The sequence below is a fragment of the Chrysochloris asiatica genome, unplaced genomic scaffold, assembly GCF_000296735.1.
Source record: "Chrysochloris asiatica unplaced genomic scaffold, ChrAsi1.0 scaffold00064, whole genome shotgun sequence".
Lineage (NCBI taxonomy): Eukaryota > Metazoa > Chordata > Mammalia > Afrosoricida > Chrysochloridae > Chrysochloris > Chrysochloris asiatica.
In genome coordinates this window covers 15,621,019-15,639,246 of record NW_006408582.1, presented here as the reverse complement: position 1 = coordinate 15,639,246, position 18,228 = coordinate 15,621,019, and the positions used below count along the sequence as shown (strand labels likewise).

At 38.0% G+C, this 18,228-nt stretch overlaps 1 protein-coding gene across 1 annotated transcript in view; it reads left to right on the top strand.

Moving 5' to 3' along the window:
- Window positions 1-269: 269 nt before the first annotated feature.
- The window catches only part of PIWIL2 (piwi-like RNA-mediated gene silencing 2), a 120,599-nt gene continuing 102,640 nt past the window's right edge, over window positions 270-18,228 (top strand). Inside the window, exons 1-9 of the mRNA XM_006864397.1 lie at window positions 270-458; window positions 4,774-4,861; window positions 4,986-5,124; window positions 5,617-5,820; window positions 6,601-6,711; window positions 11,009-11,126; window positions 11,942-12,066; window positions 12,935-13,015; window positions 13,319-13,432. Of these exons, the coding sequence (XP_006864459.1) occupies window positions 270-458; window positions 4,774-4,861; window positions 4,986-5,124; window positions 5,617-5,820; window positions 6,601-6,711; window positions 11,009-11,126; window positions 11,942-12,066; window positions 12,935-13,015; window positions 13,319-13,432 (1,169 nt within the window). The remainder of the gene's footprint in view (window positions 459-4,773; window positions 4,862-4,985; window positions 5,125-5,616; window positions 5,821-6,600; window positions 6,712-11,008; window positions 11,127-11,941; window positions 12,067-12,934; window positions 13,016-13,318; window positions 13,433-18,228) is intronic.

Genomic DNA, 18,228 nt, shown 5'->3' with positions numbered 1-18,228 from the left:
GGTGGGGCCGGGCTGGTGGGAAGTTTTTACCTGAAACCAGTTGTATGGAAGGAACACAGAATCTCAAAAAGGTGGGAAAGCTATGGTCCAATGAAGGTGAGAGTCAGGAGGACTTTTAGTGGCCATGATTGTTAGTGAGATGGAGTTAATTTAGTACTTTGTGAGTCTGTCTTGAAGTAAAGAAAAACTGTTGGGAACCTTTACTCTTTGATTAAATTCTAGCAGGTAATTAAAACAAGGTCCACATCAGTGCCCTTTACAGCCTTCCAATGGATCCTGTTCGACCACCATTCAGGGGCCCTTCTATCCATCCACCTCAGTGTGTACGGATGCCAGGCCCGTGGCCACAAACTCCTAAACACTTGGACTCAGTTCTGGGCAGGGGAGGACCTGCAGGCAGAGGCAATGTATTTGGAAAACCAGTGGAACCAAGCCCACAGAGTGGGCCAGCACAACAGGTAAAAAAGTACATCTCGATTCATAGTAGTAGCATACAGTTTGTCTGGTTGATCAAATTAAATTGGTGGGTTTTTAACATGCTTAGAACAATGTGATGCTCCATACAAAACCCTAGGATGAGGATTTTTTCCCTTTAACAAGTAGCTGCATTTTATAGATATATACAAGGAAAAATATAAATAAGACATGTAACAAGGGAAAATAGACTTGTACAGTAGAATTTAAAAATAAGGTGTAGCCATTTTTCTTCCTGTCTGGAGAAAAGGAAAGTGATGAAAATCAAAGACACGTAGAATAGTTAGTCAGAGGACTAATGAACCATGCAAATATCAGTCTCTATGACCCTGAGACCTAAAGAACTATATGGTGTCTGGCTACTACTACCAACTATTTGAAAGGGATCACGTTAGAAAGTTTTGGATAGACTGGAATACAAATATGGGACAAAACTCAAAATCATAAAAGAAAGACCAAGATTTACTGGTCAGATAGAGACTAATGGAACCCCCAAGACTATGGCCCTTGGTCTGGATATGAACTCACCCTCATGGCTCAATTTCCAGCCAAACAGTAGAAAATATAGGAACAGTAACACTAGTGAGATGCACATACCTTAGAATAAGCAACCATTTCTAATCTCAGGGGCAGCATTTACCTAAGGACAAAGTTTAGAAGGGTTAGAAAAAAAGGAAAAGTTGAAGCGGGAAACACAGGGAGAAAGTGGGATAAGTGATGATACACTGACGGGATTGCAATCAATGAGATGAAACAAAATGTGTGTAAATTATCAAACTGATAATCTACTTTGTATACTGCCACTCAATTTACAATAAAAAGTGGGTGGGAAATGCAACTTTTCCACTATTTTGAAGCTACTTGTATTTCAAATGTTAGATTTGAGAGTCCAGAAAAAGTGCTTTAGGATTAAACATTGTTGTTAAGTGCCATCGAGTCGATTCCGACCCATAGAATTTCCAAGGAGTAGCTGGTGAGCTTGAACCACCGACCTTGCAGTTCAAATGACTTTGCAATCTGACGCATTAGCGTACAGCACTACACCAGAATTGAACATTAGCTGGACTTAACCCTTTTATACCTTTAATATATGGTGGTGGTTCTGTGCTGTGGTTCCGACTCATAGCGACCCTGTATAGAGTTTCTGAGGCTGTAAATCTTTACAGGAGCAGAAAGCTTCATGTTTCTCCTGAGAAACCACTGGTAGTTTCAAACTGCTGACTTGGAGGTTAGCAGCCCGACTCATAACCACTATGCTACCAGAGGTCCTTACCTTTAATATATATATAGATTTAAAGATACAGTCTTGCTCTTTTATGAGGGTTTAGAATTTATTAGCAATGCCCATCTCTGGGATAATTGTTAGACTGGTTCTTTTAGGAAGGCTCTATACAGATCTTGATAAAGAGAATCTTCAGCTGTTGCTGCTACTGTTTGTATACGTGTGTAATCTTAATCTGTTAATTATGTAGTAATTTTAAGAACAGTATTTGCTTATAGTTAATAAATCTTAAATAATAAAGATTTGGCAAATATAGAATGAAGATAATAGTGGAGTTATCATTTTAAGTAGAGTTGATAGTATTAATGTTTTGTACAAAGAGAATTTTATGACAGTAAACTTGTGTTTTTACGTAGCTGAATTGCTTACTATTTGTGTCTCCTATTTTATTCATGTGACAGCTCTAATTGGTATAATAACAGTAGACTTTCAAGACTGCTATCATAAAACAGTAGTAGGTTTTGTTGTTGTTGTTAAGTGCCATCAAGTCGGTACCGACTCATAACATCCTTATGCACAACAGAATGAAACACTGCCCGATCCTGGGCCAGCCTCACTACTGTTGCCATGCTTGAGTCCATTGATGCTGCCACTTGGCCAATCCATCTCGTTGGAGGTCTTCCTCTTTTTCTTGACCCTCCACCTTACCAAACATGATCTCCTTCTCCAGCGACTGGTCCCTCCTGACAATATGTTCAAAGTATGAGAGACGAAGTTTGGCTATCTTAGCCTCCAAGGAGCACTCTGGCTGCACTTTTTCCAACATGGATCAAGTGGTTAGTAGGTTTTGTTGTTGTTGTTAGGTGCCATCGTGTCGGTACCGGCCCATAGCAACCTTATGCACAGCAGAACGAAACACTGCCAACCTCACTATTGTTGCCACGCTTGAGTCCATTGATGCTGCCACTTGGCCAATCCATCTCGCTGGGGGTCTTCCTCTTTTTCTCTGACCCTGCACCTTACCAAACATGATATCCTTACCCAGTGACTAGTCCCTCCTGACAATATATCCAAAATATGAGAGATGAAGTTTGGACATCTTGGCCTCTAAGGAGCACTCTGGTTCTTAAGATACTTACTGATTTAACCTAGCTTCAATGGCTGGATGATCAGAACTCAACTAAAGCAAGAAAGAAGAGGGGAAAAAAAAAAAAGTGTAATATGCTACAATTTGATGAACTTGACCTATTCTTATGGATGTAGTAGCTTAAAAGATGGAACAAATCTTTATAGCAAGGATCATTCCCACCCCCTCTATACACAGGGTTGATGGGGGGGGGGAGAAATTTACAAGACATTTGCTACCCAAAATGGGGGTGCTACAAAGGCACATAGTGACTGGCTTACAAGTTTTCAAGAGGGATCTTAGTTTCAGAGGGTGGGGGGAAGGTAGAATCTCCACTGAGTGGTTTCCAACCTGTCTAGATGGGGCTGGTGAAAGGAGATGGGGGTAAGACCCTTGTGGTTCAGTAGTGAATAATTGCTATCAGGACTGATTGCAAATTATTGCAAATGTAAAGGTAGACATTTTGTAACAAAAGGAGGGGCGGACCCTGCGGCCATCAAGGGAGAAGAGTGGAGTGCAGGACCTATACAGAGAAGCAGGGACACCAGAGATGGAGGCAGAGATGATAACATGGAGAGATGGAGCAGCTGGGAACTCTAGACTCAGGGAGAGGGGCTGTGTGCTGGTGTATTGGTGGCGGGCGGAGGGGTGGGGGTGACATGCTTGCAGGGTATGCCCTTTGGTTGTTTGAATGGTTATATATTCCTGAGTGCTATGGTGTATACCCCAAAACCCATAGGGAATGGAAGCAAATGCTGTTGAATGATGATACATAGAGGGAATTGTAGTCATTGCAATGAAATGAAATACGATAGGATGAATGTAAAGCTGATGATCTCCCATGTAAACTATCGCTCAATTCACAATAAAACGTAAAAATAAAAAACTTACTGATAAAGATCAAAGAGCACAGCCTTCCGTAAGGGTTGCATCTCAATGTAAGGAAAACAAAAATCCTAACCACTGGACCAATAAACAACATCTATATAAATGGAGAAAAGATTGATATTGTCAGGGACTTCATTTTGCTTGAATCGACCATCAACACTCAAGAAATCAGAAGTCAAGAAATCAAACAACATATTGCTTTAGGCATATCTGCTGCACAAGACCACTTTAGAGTGTTGAGGAGCAAGTATGTCAATTTGAAGCCTAAGATCTGCCTGACCCAAGCCATGGTATTTTCAATAACCACATGTGCTTGCAAAAGTTGGGCAGTGAATAAGGAAGACCATAGAAGAATTGATGCATTTGAGTTATGGTGTTGGAGGAGAATATTGAAAGTACCATGGACTGCCAAAATAACCAACAGATCTGTGTTGGAAGAAGTACCACCAGGATTCTCCTTGGAAGCCAGGATGGCCAGACTTTGTCTCTCATGCTTCAGACAGTCCCTAGAGAAGGATACCATGTTTGGTAAAGTAGAGGATTGGAAACAAAGAGGAAGACCTCAGCAAGATGGATTGGCATAGTGGCAGCAGCAGTAGGCTTGGGCATAGCAATGATTATTGGCCCAGGACTGGGCAGTGTTTCGTTTTGTTGTTCATAGTGTCACTGTACAGACTCGATGGCACCTAACAACAAGTTTTATTCTTAGGAATCTTGGTGCTTCGGTGGCTGCTAATTCTGAAAGATCAGTAGTTCAAACCTACTAGCTGCTCTGTGGAAGAAAGAAGTGGAAGTCTACTCCCGTTAAAAAGCCTTAGAAACCTTTTTGGGGCAGTTCTCTGTCTCATAGGTCACTATGAGTCAGAATTTGGATTTGGGATTTGTGTTTAAAAATGTAATGATAGGGCTATAAGTATTTTATAACCTATTTTATCCCTTTTTCTTGTAACATTTAGAGAATTGAAAGGTGATTTGTATTATTTATCAGGACTTTAGGAAAACCAGCAGTGTTCCTATTTTTTCAGTTATATACTAGAATAACTATTTTTTTGACTTTCCACAGGAATCTGTAGATTTAGCCTCCATGTTCCAAGGACTGGGCCTTCAGGCAGTGTCCCATACCCCTCTGAAACAAGAAATTCCTCCTTTAGGTATGTGGGAAACTAAATAAGAAATGTCGTGGTATGGATAATTATATTAATCTTAAATTAATAAAATTTATCTTCAGAAAAAATTACTTTGAAACATGCTCAATTCAAATGCTTTTCCATTCAGGTAGAGGCATTTTTGGTCGAGGCTCATCTACTAATGTGGCATGCAAGGACAAAGAAAAACCTCAGCCCACTTTTTCAGATCCTTCAGCGTTGGCAGCTGGGGATAGCAAATTGTCAGAGGCCTCCATTGGCTGGAATAGGTGGGTAACGTTGCCTTCTCAGGTAACCATCAAATTCAGATGGACTATCTCTATAAGTCCAAGGAGAAACTCTAAGAAGGGTTGCATGTTTTTATATTAAACAGTGGACATTTTCCAAGAATAGTAGCAGCCGCTGATTCAGTCATTGAACAAGAGTAAAAATAAAAAGCAGTTTTCCACTGAGCAGTTCACAAGTTCATTTGCCCTCTTTATGAAGTTGAGCTGATTGTAGGTGTTCTTTAATTTGGGTAAATCAAACTTTTACCTCAGTTCTGCTATGGACGATGGTTCTGAGGGTCAATATTAATAACCATTGGCAAACGAGTCAGAGTGGCATATTGAATTTTGCAAGACTCCCAAGGCTTTGCATGGCATTCTGTTGTTGACTCCTTCAGGAAGAGAATGTATACTTGAGGGAGTAATTTAGATGGGGCATAGGTAAAAGTATGATTAGGAGAGTAATGATTTTTGCCTCTATTTGCAACATTTCAGAATGCTTGGAAGAGGACATTTGGATGTTTCTTTATTGCCATTGGGAAGAGCAGCTGGTGGAATGGGCAGAGGAGTCTACAGACCTTCCAGTGCACCTGGCCTGACCTCTCAGGACCCACCGCAGTCATCACCGCCACCTCTGCCCCAGTCCTCGCTACAGTCTCCAGAGTGCCCTCCATCTGTGACTATTGAGCTCAAGGAAAAGTAAGTTTGGAACACTGCCATTTTGGCTTAATAATTACTGTAGCAGGTGACCGCTGTGTATGTCGAATGTGTCATGTTGTCAGAAATATTTCTGTTGTGTCTGAAGTCCTTAGGTACTAGATATTTCAGGTTTGTTTGTGTTCCCTTATTAGGGAGATTGACAAACAGAAAGGGCAATTCCTAATGAAGTGAAATGTGTTTACCAATGTATTTAGTATATCTTGGAGTGCTGATGTGCCTCTGTAGGACAAGCACTGGACTGCTAACGCTAAGGTTGGTGGTTCAACCCACTAGTCACTCCTTATAAACATACAGGGCCAGTATGGGTTGGACCTAACTCGATGTCACTTAACAACAACAAAATCGTATACCAGAGAATGGAATCATTACTTTTCATTTCATTTCCAATTCAGATATAGGTAATTCTTGGTCATACTAAAGATAAGGAAATCATTTAGGAAAAATATTGTACAGCTCATCTTTCTTTATAGAACTATTTCTTGTGTTCTTATTAGCTGACCTAGCTTATTCCAATGATACTAGTAGGACAGATGTATGACCTTGCTTCTCTTTTAGGCCTTGCTAAGAATTTATCTTCTAGCCCTCAAAACTTGCTTTTGTTTATCTTAAGTGTTGGTTTATGGAGCTGTAAGCAAAGTGTAAAACTGTTTTTATTTTCCCCAATCTTTTTTATTTTTGCGTGTGGTTGGTGTGGGGTTTTTTTTCTTTTTCTTTTTCATTTTGGGTGTGTGTGGATGTTTTTGTTTTTTTATTTTTCAGAGAACACATTGTGAAGCAAGGATCAAAAGGGAAACCTCAATGTTTAGGACTTAACCTCATCAAAATACAGTGTCATAATGAGGCAGTTTATCAGTACCATGTCACTTTCAGGTACTCACAGCTTTTTTCTATATATTGCTCACTTTTTGAAACATAATGGAATTGTTTTCCTGGAATAACTCGAATATTGTTGTGCATAATTTCTGATTATCTCCGCCAACCCCACACTTCCAATAATGCATATACTCAGAGTCTTGAAAGAAGTTATTGGTTAACTTAAAAAAAAAAAAATTTAGCTCTTATTACCAATTCAGATTTTATCTTAGTAGATAGAGTTTAATGCGTGAGGCCAGAAGTCCATTTACTGTTAAGTAAGTGAAGCTTAGGATTCAATGGTAATATCTTCTTATTCCATGTGGGGACCCACATTCAATTTCTGGCCAGTGTGCCTCTTATGTAGCCACCACCTGTTTGTCAGTGGTGGCTTGTATGTTACTATGATGCTGAACAGGTTTCAGTGGAGCTTCCAGACTAAGATAGACTAGGAAGAAAGTCCTGGTGATCTACTTTTACAAATCAGCTAGTGAAAACCCTGTAGAGCAGAGTGGTATAACTGAATCTATAACTGAAGATAGCTCAGGACCAGGCAGTGTAAGTTATGCATGAGTTAGGGATATACCAGCAGCAGGTAACAGCAACAATAATGAAACCCAAGTTCAGGGTCCTTTACCTACATACACCACTTACCTAATTTTTTTTTTTTTTAAATAAATGTTTTATTGTGAACTATGCGATAGTTTACATGGGAGAACATTAGCTTTACATTCATTCTATCGTACATCCTATCATTGCCATGGTTACAATCCCCTTCATGCATCATCAACCAACCAAAGGGTATACCCTGCAAGCCCTCTTCCTTTCTGGGTCTAGAGTTCCCAGCTGCTCCATATTGCCATCTCTGAGGTCACTGTTTCTCTGGGTAGAGTCCCACATTCCGTTCTTCTTCCTTGATGGTCCCAGGGACCTCCACTCCTGGACTATTAAGATCAACCACTCGCCTCCTTTTGCTACAAAACATCTACCTTTACATTTCCAACCCTTACAGTCAGTCCTGATAGTAATTATTCACTATTGTACCACATGAGTGCTATTCCCAACTCCTTTCATCAGTCCCGCCCAGACAGATTAGATACTACTCAGTGGAAATTCTACCTTCCCCCGTTACCTCTGGATCTGGGCTCCCTCTTGAAAGCTTATAAGCCAGTCACTTCTTGCCTCTCACCTAATTTTGTGTAATTCTGTATTACTTTTCTTAAGGAGTGCCCTGGAAAACTTGACTCCACTCTTGCATGAGTCACCATACCAACATTTGAAGTCTCCCCAAAGAGAATCTAGGGTTAAAACTGAGGGAGAGAATACCAGGGAAAATAATTTTATATCAATCACTAGAATTTATTGTATTTTTTTAAAATAAGGAATTTATATTATTTGGGTTCTCTCTTAGGATCTTAGGGGAGTCATTAGTAGAGCCTATTAGCTGAAATTGGGAAAATGAATGTTTTAAACTGTATGTCAAGAAAATGAGTGGACAGAAGCTATTTTGAAGGGCGGCTATTAATTGGTGGTATAAGAAGTGGAGTGAAGGAACAAGGAAAGGAACAGTTAGGGTCCATTTGAAAAAGGAGTAATTGGTTGACTTTGCTCACAGGAAAAATGTTAGTGGATTGGCTTTTGAAAGTATCTTTGATGATCTAGTGGTTTGGGTTTTGTTAGATTTATGGAATATAAGGTAGATTAAAAGAAACAGCTGGGGAATTGGACACTCATGATTAAGAGTTTATAAGAGGAATTAGAAATGGAATAATTGAAAGTGGTAGCAGGACTGCTTTGAAGATTTCAACAAGTTAAGAAAATAAAATTAAGTACATAAGACAGATAAGGAGTCCTGGTATGGTTCTGTAGGATAAGCACTAGACTTAGGGTCAAACCATCACAAGGTCGGTGGTTCAAACTCACCACCTACTTCTCTGAAACCCTATACAGCGTTGCTATGAGTTGGAATCAACTCGACAGCACTTAACAACAGCAACATGACTGATAAAGGAAAGGATCTGGAGAAGAGAATAAATTGAACCACCAAGAGTGGAAGGTAGTGGGAACATAGGAGATGAGCTTTAAAGATAGGACAGAATCCTTTCTTTGAAAATTTACTGACAAATATTAATGAAATAGAAAGGTGTCCAAGAGACCTTACAGATCAGATGTCTTTGCATTGAATGGGAGGTGGAGAAAACATGGATTTATAGATTTCAGTATTATAGAAGTGATGACGCCAAGTCATCAGAGAATACTGAGAGGTTATGTCACGGTGAGCTGGTTAGCAAATAGCTTTTTCATAGGACCCAAAGGAAAATTTAAATATTGTGTTTAGGGAATATCTTGTATATAAATTTTTAAAAACTTTTTGTGATATATATGAGTTTCTTTTTAAGTGTTTTCAGATGTAAGATTACTGTGTGAGTGTTTATTTTTTAGTACAACAATGTTGGACTAGCACTTGATAGATTTTTTTTTTTTTTAATCTTGAATTTTACACTTGAACATACCTGACCCTTCCTGGTGTGGCATTATAGGTTAATGCTCTAGACTGCAATGTCGGTTTGAACAGCAAGGTTGGTGGTTAAAGCTCACCAGCCACTCCTTGGAAACCCTATGCAGGGTTGCTGTGGGTTGGAACTGACTTGACGGCACTTAACAACAATAACAACCTTGTATGTGGTTAAACTTCATAGTTATAGAGCAAGATTGTGTATTACTGTGATATAATAGGACAGTCATTCTGTAAAGTGGCTACTTAAGTTTTTCTAAGCTGTGAGCTTTGTGACAGTGAATCAATAAAAAGTTGAAATTGCTATGAGTGAAATATGGTTAAATTAAAATCCTATTTTTATCAGAAAAGACAAAACTAATACAGGAAAATTAGTGGTTGCTTGGGGCTGGGAGTAGAGATTGACTGTAAGCAGACATGACACCAGAGATCTTTTTGGGGTTCTGGGAATGTTCTTTAAACTGCATTTTGGGGGTGCTTGGACAACTCTGTATAAATTACTGAAAATCACTGAATTGTACCTTTAAAATGGTGTTGTTGTTGTTAAGTGCCGTCGAGTCGGTTCCGACCCATAGCGACCCTGAACAGGGTTTCCGAGGCTATATATCTTTATGGGAGCAGAGCGCCTCATCTTTCTCCTGTGGCATTGCTGGTAGTTTCAAACTGCTGACCTTGTGGTTCACAGCCCGATTCGTAACCACTACGCTACCAGAGCTCCTTGTATCTTTAAAATTGTTGTTGTTGTTAAGTGCCATCGAGTCGGTTCCGACCCACAGCGACCCTGTACAGGGTTTCCGAGGGTGTAAATCTTTACGGGAGTAGAAAGCTTCATTTTTCTCCCGCGGAGCGGCTGGTAGTTTCGAACCACAGACCTTAAGGTTTGCAGCCCGTTCCGTAACCACTACGCTACCAGAGCTCCTTTAAAATAAGTGTATGTAATTTAATGGTATGCAAATGATACTGTAATAAAAACCTTAAAATAGGGGCACAGAAAGATTGAGGTGGCCTCTAAGTGTGTCTGTAAACAGGAATCTGTAGTACAATGCCAAGTTAAAAAAATCAGGTTACAGAATCATAAACACAGTATGATCTCATGAAAAATATACCTGGTGATGGTTGTGCAAATGTAATGTGGTGAACAATTAATGTCAGTGAATTTTACACATAGAAATTGTTGATACAGAAATGTTTGAACATGTAAAATTGATTGAATTGTACATATAAAAATGGTTGAATTGGCAAACATATTCTATTAAAAAAAATTTTTTTTTAATATGTATATGCAGAGTTTAGAGCAGAGGTTGGCAAACAGTGACTGACCCACAGGCTAATCTGGTCCACCACTTGTTTGATTGTGATACAAGTATGTTCATTTGTGTGCATGTTGCCTGTGACTTCTTTCATGCTACCCTGGGCAAGGTTGTGTGGTGACTGAGACTGTATTGTGTGCAATATCTACAATATTTACTGGATTTTTATAGAAAAATTTTGCTGACCCTTGATTAAAGCTTGTATGAATATACATTGCCATGTTAAGGCAGTTATCCTTGAGTGATGGAATTGTGGGGTTGTGGTTTTTTTTTTTTTTCTTTCATATACTTATATTTTCCGATGTTTCTGTAGTGAACAGGCATCCTTGGTTCAGACTTCTCTTTTTCAGATATATTTGAATTTTAAAATAAGACCACTAGATGGGGCAGCAGTTACAAATGGGTACTTCTCCAATTTATGTCGTGCACAGTTCAAGTAAAAATTGCTGTTTCATTCAATTGAAGTAAAATCCTCTTTCTTGTTTTCTAGCCCCAATGTGGAGTGCAAAAGCATGAGGTTTGGCATGCTGAAGGACCATCAAGCTGTTACTGGAAATGTTACTGCTTTTGATGGATCCATTCTCTATCTGCCTGTTAAACTTCAACAAGTAAGATAAAAAATATGCTTTTGATTGAAACCTAAGGATATGCTGGTGCTTTAAGTAGTGAGAAATCATGGAATCACTGAACACTTAAGTTATACTTTCCTATTCTTAGGAGGAAGGAGCTCTGGTAGCGCAGTGGTTATGAGTCAGTCTACTAACCTTGAGGTCAGCAGTTCAAAATTACCAACTGTTCCATGGGAGAAAGATGAGACTTTCTGCTCCTGTAAAGATTTACAGCCTTGGAAATCTTATCCAGGGTCACTGTGAGTTGGAACCAACTCCACAGCACACCACCACCACCATTCTTACGTGAAAGGAAGATTTTTGCATAACATAACTGAGAAACTTTTTCATTTGAAATCTCAAGAAGTACCTTCTCACATGAGAAAGGTGGTTGGAAACCTTTAATTTTAGTAATAAAGAATATTTTTAAAATTCCAAATTCAGAGGAATTCTATTGCTAAGCCCTTTTTTGCTTTCTGTTACCAAATAATTTCTTAAATCCTAGTTGCTGCTGTGATTTTGTCCAACATAGACAGAAAAGTAAGGAAAACAGAAAAAAAAACAAGATAAGTTAATGTCCTTTTGCATGCAGTTGGAGTCCTGGTGTAGAGCTTTAAGATGAGCACTAGACTGCAAGGTCACTTTAAACTGCAAGGTCGGCAGTTCAAACTCACCAGCTCCTCCTCAGAAACCCTATAAAAGGTTGCTGTGAGTTGGAACCGACTCTGCAGCACTTAACAATAACACACAGTTGGATTAGGTTACGGCTTAGTGATTTTGTCATTTATTTTTACTTGTATATATTTATTTATCAGAGTCTTGAGTTAAGAAGTCAGAGGAAAACTGATGGTGCCGAGATCTGTATCAAGATTCAACTGACAAAGATCCTGGAGCCCTGTTCTGACTTGTGCATCCCCTTCTACAATGTTGTTTTCCGCAGGTGAGAAAAAAGCTGGTTTTATTTTTCTAATATTCTTTCCCTTTAACCTCAGTCCTATGCTTATAATAATACTTTTCAAAAAGTTTGGATGGCTATACGATAGGATGAATATAAAACTAATGTTCTCCCATGTAAACTATCACGTAATGCACAATAAAACATTAAAAAAAAAAGTTTAGATGGCATGAGACTACAGTGTATAGATGAGTATGGAAGCATTTAATAAACAAATAGATGATATTGAAACTAACTTTTTCAAAAAGAAGTGGTTGGATTAATGTACCCAAATTTGGATACATTAAAGTAGAATTGGAGATAGCCATCTATAGGAATGGGATTCCTTTACATACATTCAAGAACTTTAAAACAAAACCTACTACCTAAAAGGAGCACACATAATCCCTTTGCCAGACTACTAGTCACAGTCTTAGAAATTGGCTCTCTTGCATTCTTTTTAGTTAATATTGTTGTTAAGTGCCATCGAGTCAGTTCTGACTCATAGTGACCCTGTATAGTGTTCCCAAGGAGCAGCTGGTGGGTTTGAACCACCAACCTTGCAATTCAAACTGTACTTGAAGTCCAGTGTTTATCATTCAGCGCTGTACCACGAAAAAATAATATAAATTAGGTCTATGAAATAGATTTTTGGTTGGCTAGTAAGTAAAGAAAGTTTCAGTCAAGGCATATGCCCTAGTATGCTGTAGTCATTTTCATTTAACAAGATTATCCTCATCATAAAAGTTATATTGTGTAGACAGCAGCATTTCTGACCCTTTAGACTTTGAAGATAAAGTGGAGCTAAGAGAAATGGAGATCAATTTTTTATTCTTCTATTAGAAAACCCACCCACTCTTAATTTGTATTTCAGGGTAATGAAGCTTTTAGATATGAAGCTTGTGGGGAGAAACTTTTATGACCCTACAAGTGCTATGGTACTACAGCAACACAGGTTAGTGGTTTTTTCCCTTCCTCACTTTGAAGGTTCTGTCAAGAAATTTTTGTTGTAGCCATTGTGTTTATGACAGACATCTCAACAATATTGTATAATAGTGAATCTAATTTATCATTTAAATTTCTTTCTTAGTTTAGTTTTTTTAGCAAGTTTCAATGATGTTGATGTAAATTCTTTTGTTTCTGGTATTTTCTCATTATTAGTGAAGAATCTTATCTGTGCAAGGTATTGTTGCAAATGGGGGATAGAAGTATCTGTGTTTCTTGTAGACCCTAGGGTAAAGACCACTTATCTCTTAAGATTGCAGATTTGGCCAGGTTATGCAGCTAGCATCCGGAGGACAGATGGAGGTCTTTTCCTGTTAGCTGATATCTCCCATAAGGTCATTCGGAATGATTCTGTGCTGGATGTCATGTGAGTGAACAGTGGGGTTCTACCTTTAACATGCTAATAGTTTCCTGAAAAGTTCAATAATAAGTAGTAATGAATATAAATTGAGCATTGTGCTTGGGTTTTAAATTGTAGAATAGCAAAATATTGAATGAGCATCTGAATAGAAATCTGCTGTATGTTCACTGAAGAAGAATTTCATTTAAGTATCTGGTTAAGAAAACTTAGTTTACTATGCACACATCTGAGTTTTTATTTAATAAAACACATTAATACATGAAATACAGATATATATAATCATCTAATGGCTACTTGAAATCCTATCTTACACATAAATCTGTTTGTCTATAATTATTTTTGTATTATATACTTAGAATGCTTAATAAAAGGGATGAACATTTTAAAGGCCTTTGACATGTAAAATAATTGATATTTAAGTAACTATTGACAAGTTATCCCCTAAAAGACTTACTCAGTTTGTTATCTTACCAATGTGTATAACCGCTGGAGAGATGCTATAGCAAATGGAGAAAGTGAGGTAAAAGAACATTTGAAAGGTCTGCTCTAGAAGACAAAGTCAAATAGTATAATGAAATTTGCAAAGATCTACAGGTAGAAAAAAGGAAGAACACACTCAGCATTTCTCAAGCTGGGGGAATTGAAGGAAAAATTCAAACCTCAACTTAACATATTGAAGGATTCTATGACCAAATTATTGAATGATGCAGAAAACATCAAAAGAAGATGGAAGTACTACATAGAGCCACTGTACCAAAAAGAAATGGTCGAGGTTTAACAATTTCAAGAGGTAGCATATAATCAAGAACCAGTGATCCTGTAAAGAATTCTGTAAAGTTAATATGCATGATGTTTAATGTACATTTTTACTGTATAGTCCTGGTATGATAACTTTATCATACCAGGAATATACAACAGTATTTTTACTGTACATATAAACTTAGTTTTCTACATATACATGTACATTTTATTTCCTAACCCTATATGCTGAATGTACCTTGAAACAATGACCTCCTAGGAACAATGACATTCCAGTAACAATGAGCACACATGGCTCCAAGATCTTGGCTTATAAAAGCACTCCCACTGACTGTACCCTTAGAGAAAGGACTAGTTCAGGTCTGGGGCAAAGAAGATAGCCTAGAACATGTTGAATCAAAAATAAAAGAAGTGCTCAAAAAATGATGGAAAAATGATGGAGACCAGTCAAAAGGACAAAGGAAATAGTTAGAAGGAGTTCCTACTAGAAAAACCTGGGACTATTATAAAAAGAATGGTAATGGATAGTAATGCATTCAATAAAATAAGAGTCTGTGTATCTGTATATAAAAAAGAGCCAGTGATTCTGTAGGAAGAAGTCCAAGGGTGCACTAAAGGCATTGGCAAAGAACAAAGTGCTGGAAATGGCTGGAATACAAATTGAAAACGCTGAACAAACTGATGTAGCACTGGAGGCACTCCATATTTGTGCCCATTCCAAAGAGAGGTGACCCAGCGGAATGTGAAAATTGGACAATATCATTGATATCCCATGAGAGTAAAGTTTTACTAAAGATTTCAAAAAACACCTGCAACCATACATTGAAAGAAATTCAGAGATTCAAGCCGGATTCAGAAGAGGACGTGGAACAAGGGATGTTGTTGCTGATGTCAGATGGATCTTGGCTGAAAGCAGAGAATACCAGAAAGATTTTACCTGTACTTTATCCAAAAGCTTTTGATTGTGTGAATAATGAAGAGCTATGGCCAACATTGTGAAGTATGAGTATCCGGAACACTTAATTGTGCTCATGAGGAACCTGTATATAGACCAAGAGGCAGTTGTTAGAACAGAACAAGGGAACACCAGATGGTATAAAATTAGGAAAGGTGGGCACCAAGGTTGTATTTTTCCACCATTCTTATTCAATCTGTATGCTGAGCTTATAGGCCCATGAACCTGGCCTGAACTGCATGCACTATACTAAACAATGAACAGAGAACTGAATTCACACTCTCACTCTCTGTCACATCCACCAGGAGGCAGGTGGTGAGTGCTTAAGAACATGCAAACATCAATTAAGTGTAAATACAGTGCCACCACAGTATCTCAAAGCAGATAATTTCAGCTTAACACAAAGAAATAATGACAGAGTGCTCCAGACCAGTGACCAAAATACAGTATAAAATATAATACCAAAAATAGTATCAAAACCATTGGATAAGATATATAAAAGAATGATATTTAGGCACCTCCAGCTGATTGAGAGAATGAGGAAACTGCAGGTGAAATTAAGGAAAATACAGACAAAACTTTAGAAGAATTTAGGAAAACACTATAAGAAAAATTGACAAAATAAATGAAAAATTAGAAACAAAAATAGCAATTAGCCAGAAGATTAGTACTAAGGCTTTAGAAATAGTACATTGAAAGGACAAAGAAGTAGAATTGAATCAATGGAAGGCTGAATTAATGAATTTGAAGACAAATCTCTCAATATTCATCTGCTAGAGAAACAATAAGAAAAATTCCAAAGAAAGCCTAAAATTTATGTGGGCCGCTATCAAGAGAAATAACTTCTGATTGGCATTCCAGAACTGGAAGAGACAAGGAAAATTGAAGAGTTGTTGGAAGAAGTTGAATAAACTCCAAACAGGATAGACCCCAAAAGAAAATCACCAAGACATCTTATAATCAGAGTTTTCAAAATGAAAGGGAAGAATCCTGAGAGCAGCTCAGGGGAAAAAAAGAAAAGTTAGTCTACAAAGGAGAAACGAGTAAAAAGACGAAGCTTGCATTTCTCAGCAGAAACCACGTAGGCAGGAAGACAATGGATGGCATATGTCAAACTCTGAAAGAAAAAATTGCCAGCCAGGAATTATGTACCAAGAAAAACTGACCATCAAATATGGTGAAATTAGGATGCTTCCAGATAGACAGAAATAAAAAGAATTTATAAAAACTAGATAAAAAAATAATAAAGGGAGTTCTTTGGACAAAGAACAAATAAGAGTAGACAATAACCTGAGATTAATATATATGACAGTATCACCCAGAACTCAACCCAGATATGTTGTTGTGTGCTATCGAGTTGGCTCTGACTCATAGCAACCCTGTATAGGGTTTCCAAGAGTGGCTTGTGGGTTTGAACTGTTGGCCTTAGGATTAGCAGTTCAGTGCTTATCCTACAGTGCCACACCAGTGCTCTAACTCAGATATAGAAATATTCAATGTAAAGCAAACCTATAAGAATGAAAATTCAGAACCAGATATACCAGTTTCAGCAACAAAAAAAAGTAAAAAGGGGAAATTATTTTTAGAAATTGCAAATAAAGAGGAAACCAAGTATATTTCAAGAAAAATAAATAAGTCAAAGTAAACCTAACTCTAAACTTAAAACTATACCAAACCTTACTCTTTACCCTAACCTAACAGCTTTCCTTAATATTTTCATTAGTCCTAACCATAACCATGGAGTCCTGGTGTGGCACTATAAGATAAGCACTGAGCCACAAGGTCAGTTTGATTCGTAAAATCAGCGGTTTAAAATCACCAGCTGCTCCTCAGAAACCCTATATAGGGTTGCTATGAGTCAAAATGATTCAGCAGCACTTAACCACAACAACCACCGTAACCCTAACATTAAATAATGTCCTAGGCCTAGCCTAGACTAAGCTATAGTCCTAACACTAACTCTATATCCTATTCCTACCCCTCCTAAAAAAAAAATCATAATTCCCCCCCCCCCAAAAAAAAACAAAGGAAGCTCCCTTTTCTGGAGCTATTTAAAGTAGTCAGATGAAATGATAACTAATAATAACTAATGAAATAAAAGATGAGTAAATTATATAGTACATTAGAAGTGATAAGAACTGATGATGTTGTTAAGTACCATTGAGTTGGTACCAGTTCATAATGATCCTATGCACAACAGAATGAAGCACTGCTCAGACCTCCACCATCCTAACAGTTGTTATACTTAAGCCCATTGCTTCGTCAATCCACCTCCTTGGGAGTCTTTTTTCCCCTCTGACCCTTCACTTTTTCAAGCATGATGTACTTCTCTAGGGACTGGTCCCTCCTGAGATGAGAGGTGAAGTCTTGTCATCCTGGCTTCTAAGGAGAAGCATTCCGACTGCACTTGTTTGTTTGTTCTGCCAGTACTTTTAATATTCTTTAATAACTAATATTCTTCTCTAACACCATAATTCAAATGCATCGATTCTTCTAGGGCCTTTCTTATTCAGTGTCCAACTTTTACATACATATGAGGCAATTGAAAATACCATGACTTGGGTCAGACATACCTTTGTCTTCAAACTGACACCTTTGCTCTTTAACCAGTCTTTTCAGCTCACTTGTTATTTTTAGGTACTGTTGAGTCGGCTCAGACTCAACCCTATGCACAACAGAATCAAATGCTGCCTAGTCCTGTACCATTCTCAGAATTATTGTTAACATTTGAGCCCACTGATGCTGCCACTGTGTCAATCCATCTTCTGCCTTTTCTCTGACCTTCATTAATTCTTGGAATAATGATTTTTATGCATTTCATTTTGACAACTTCCAATTTTCCTAGATTCATGCTTCTGACATTTCGTGTTCTAATGGATATTTGCAGCTGTTTCTCTTCATTTTGAGTTGTACCCCATCAACAAATGAAGGTCCCAAATGCTTTGCTACATTCACATCATCATTATAGTCAACTCCACTTTGAGGAGGCATCTCTTCCCCAGTTGTATTTGAGTGCCTTCTAACCTGAGGGGCTCATCTGCCAGCACTATGTCTGACAACATTCCACTGCTATTCATAAGGTTTTCAC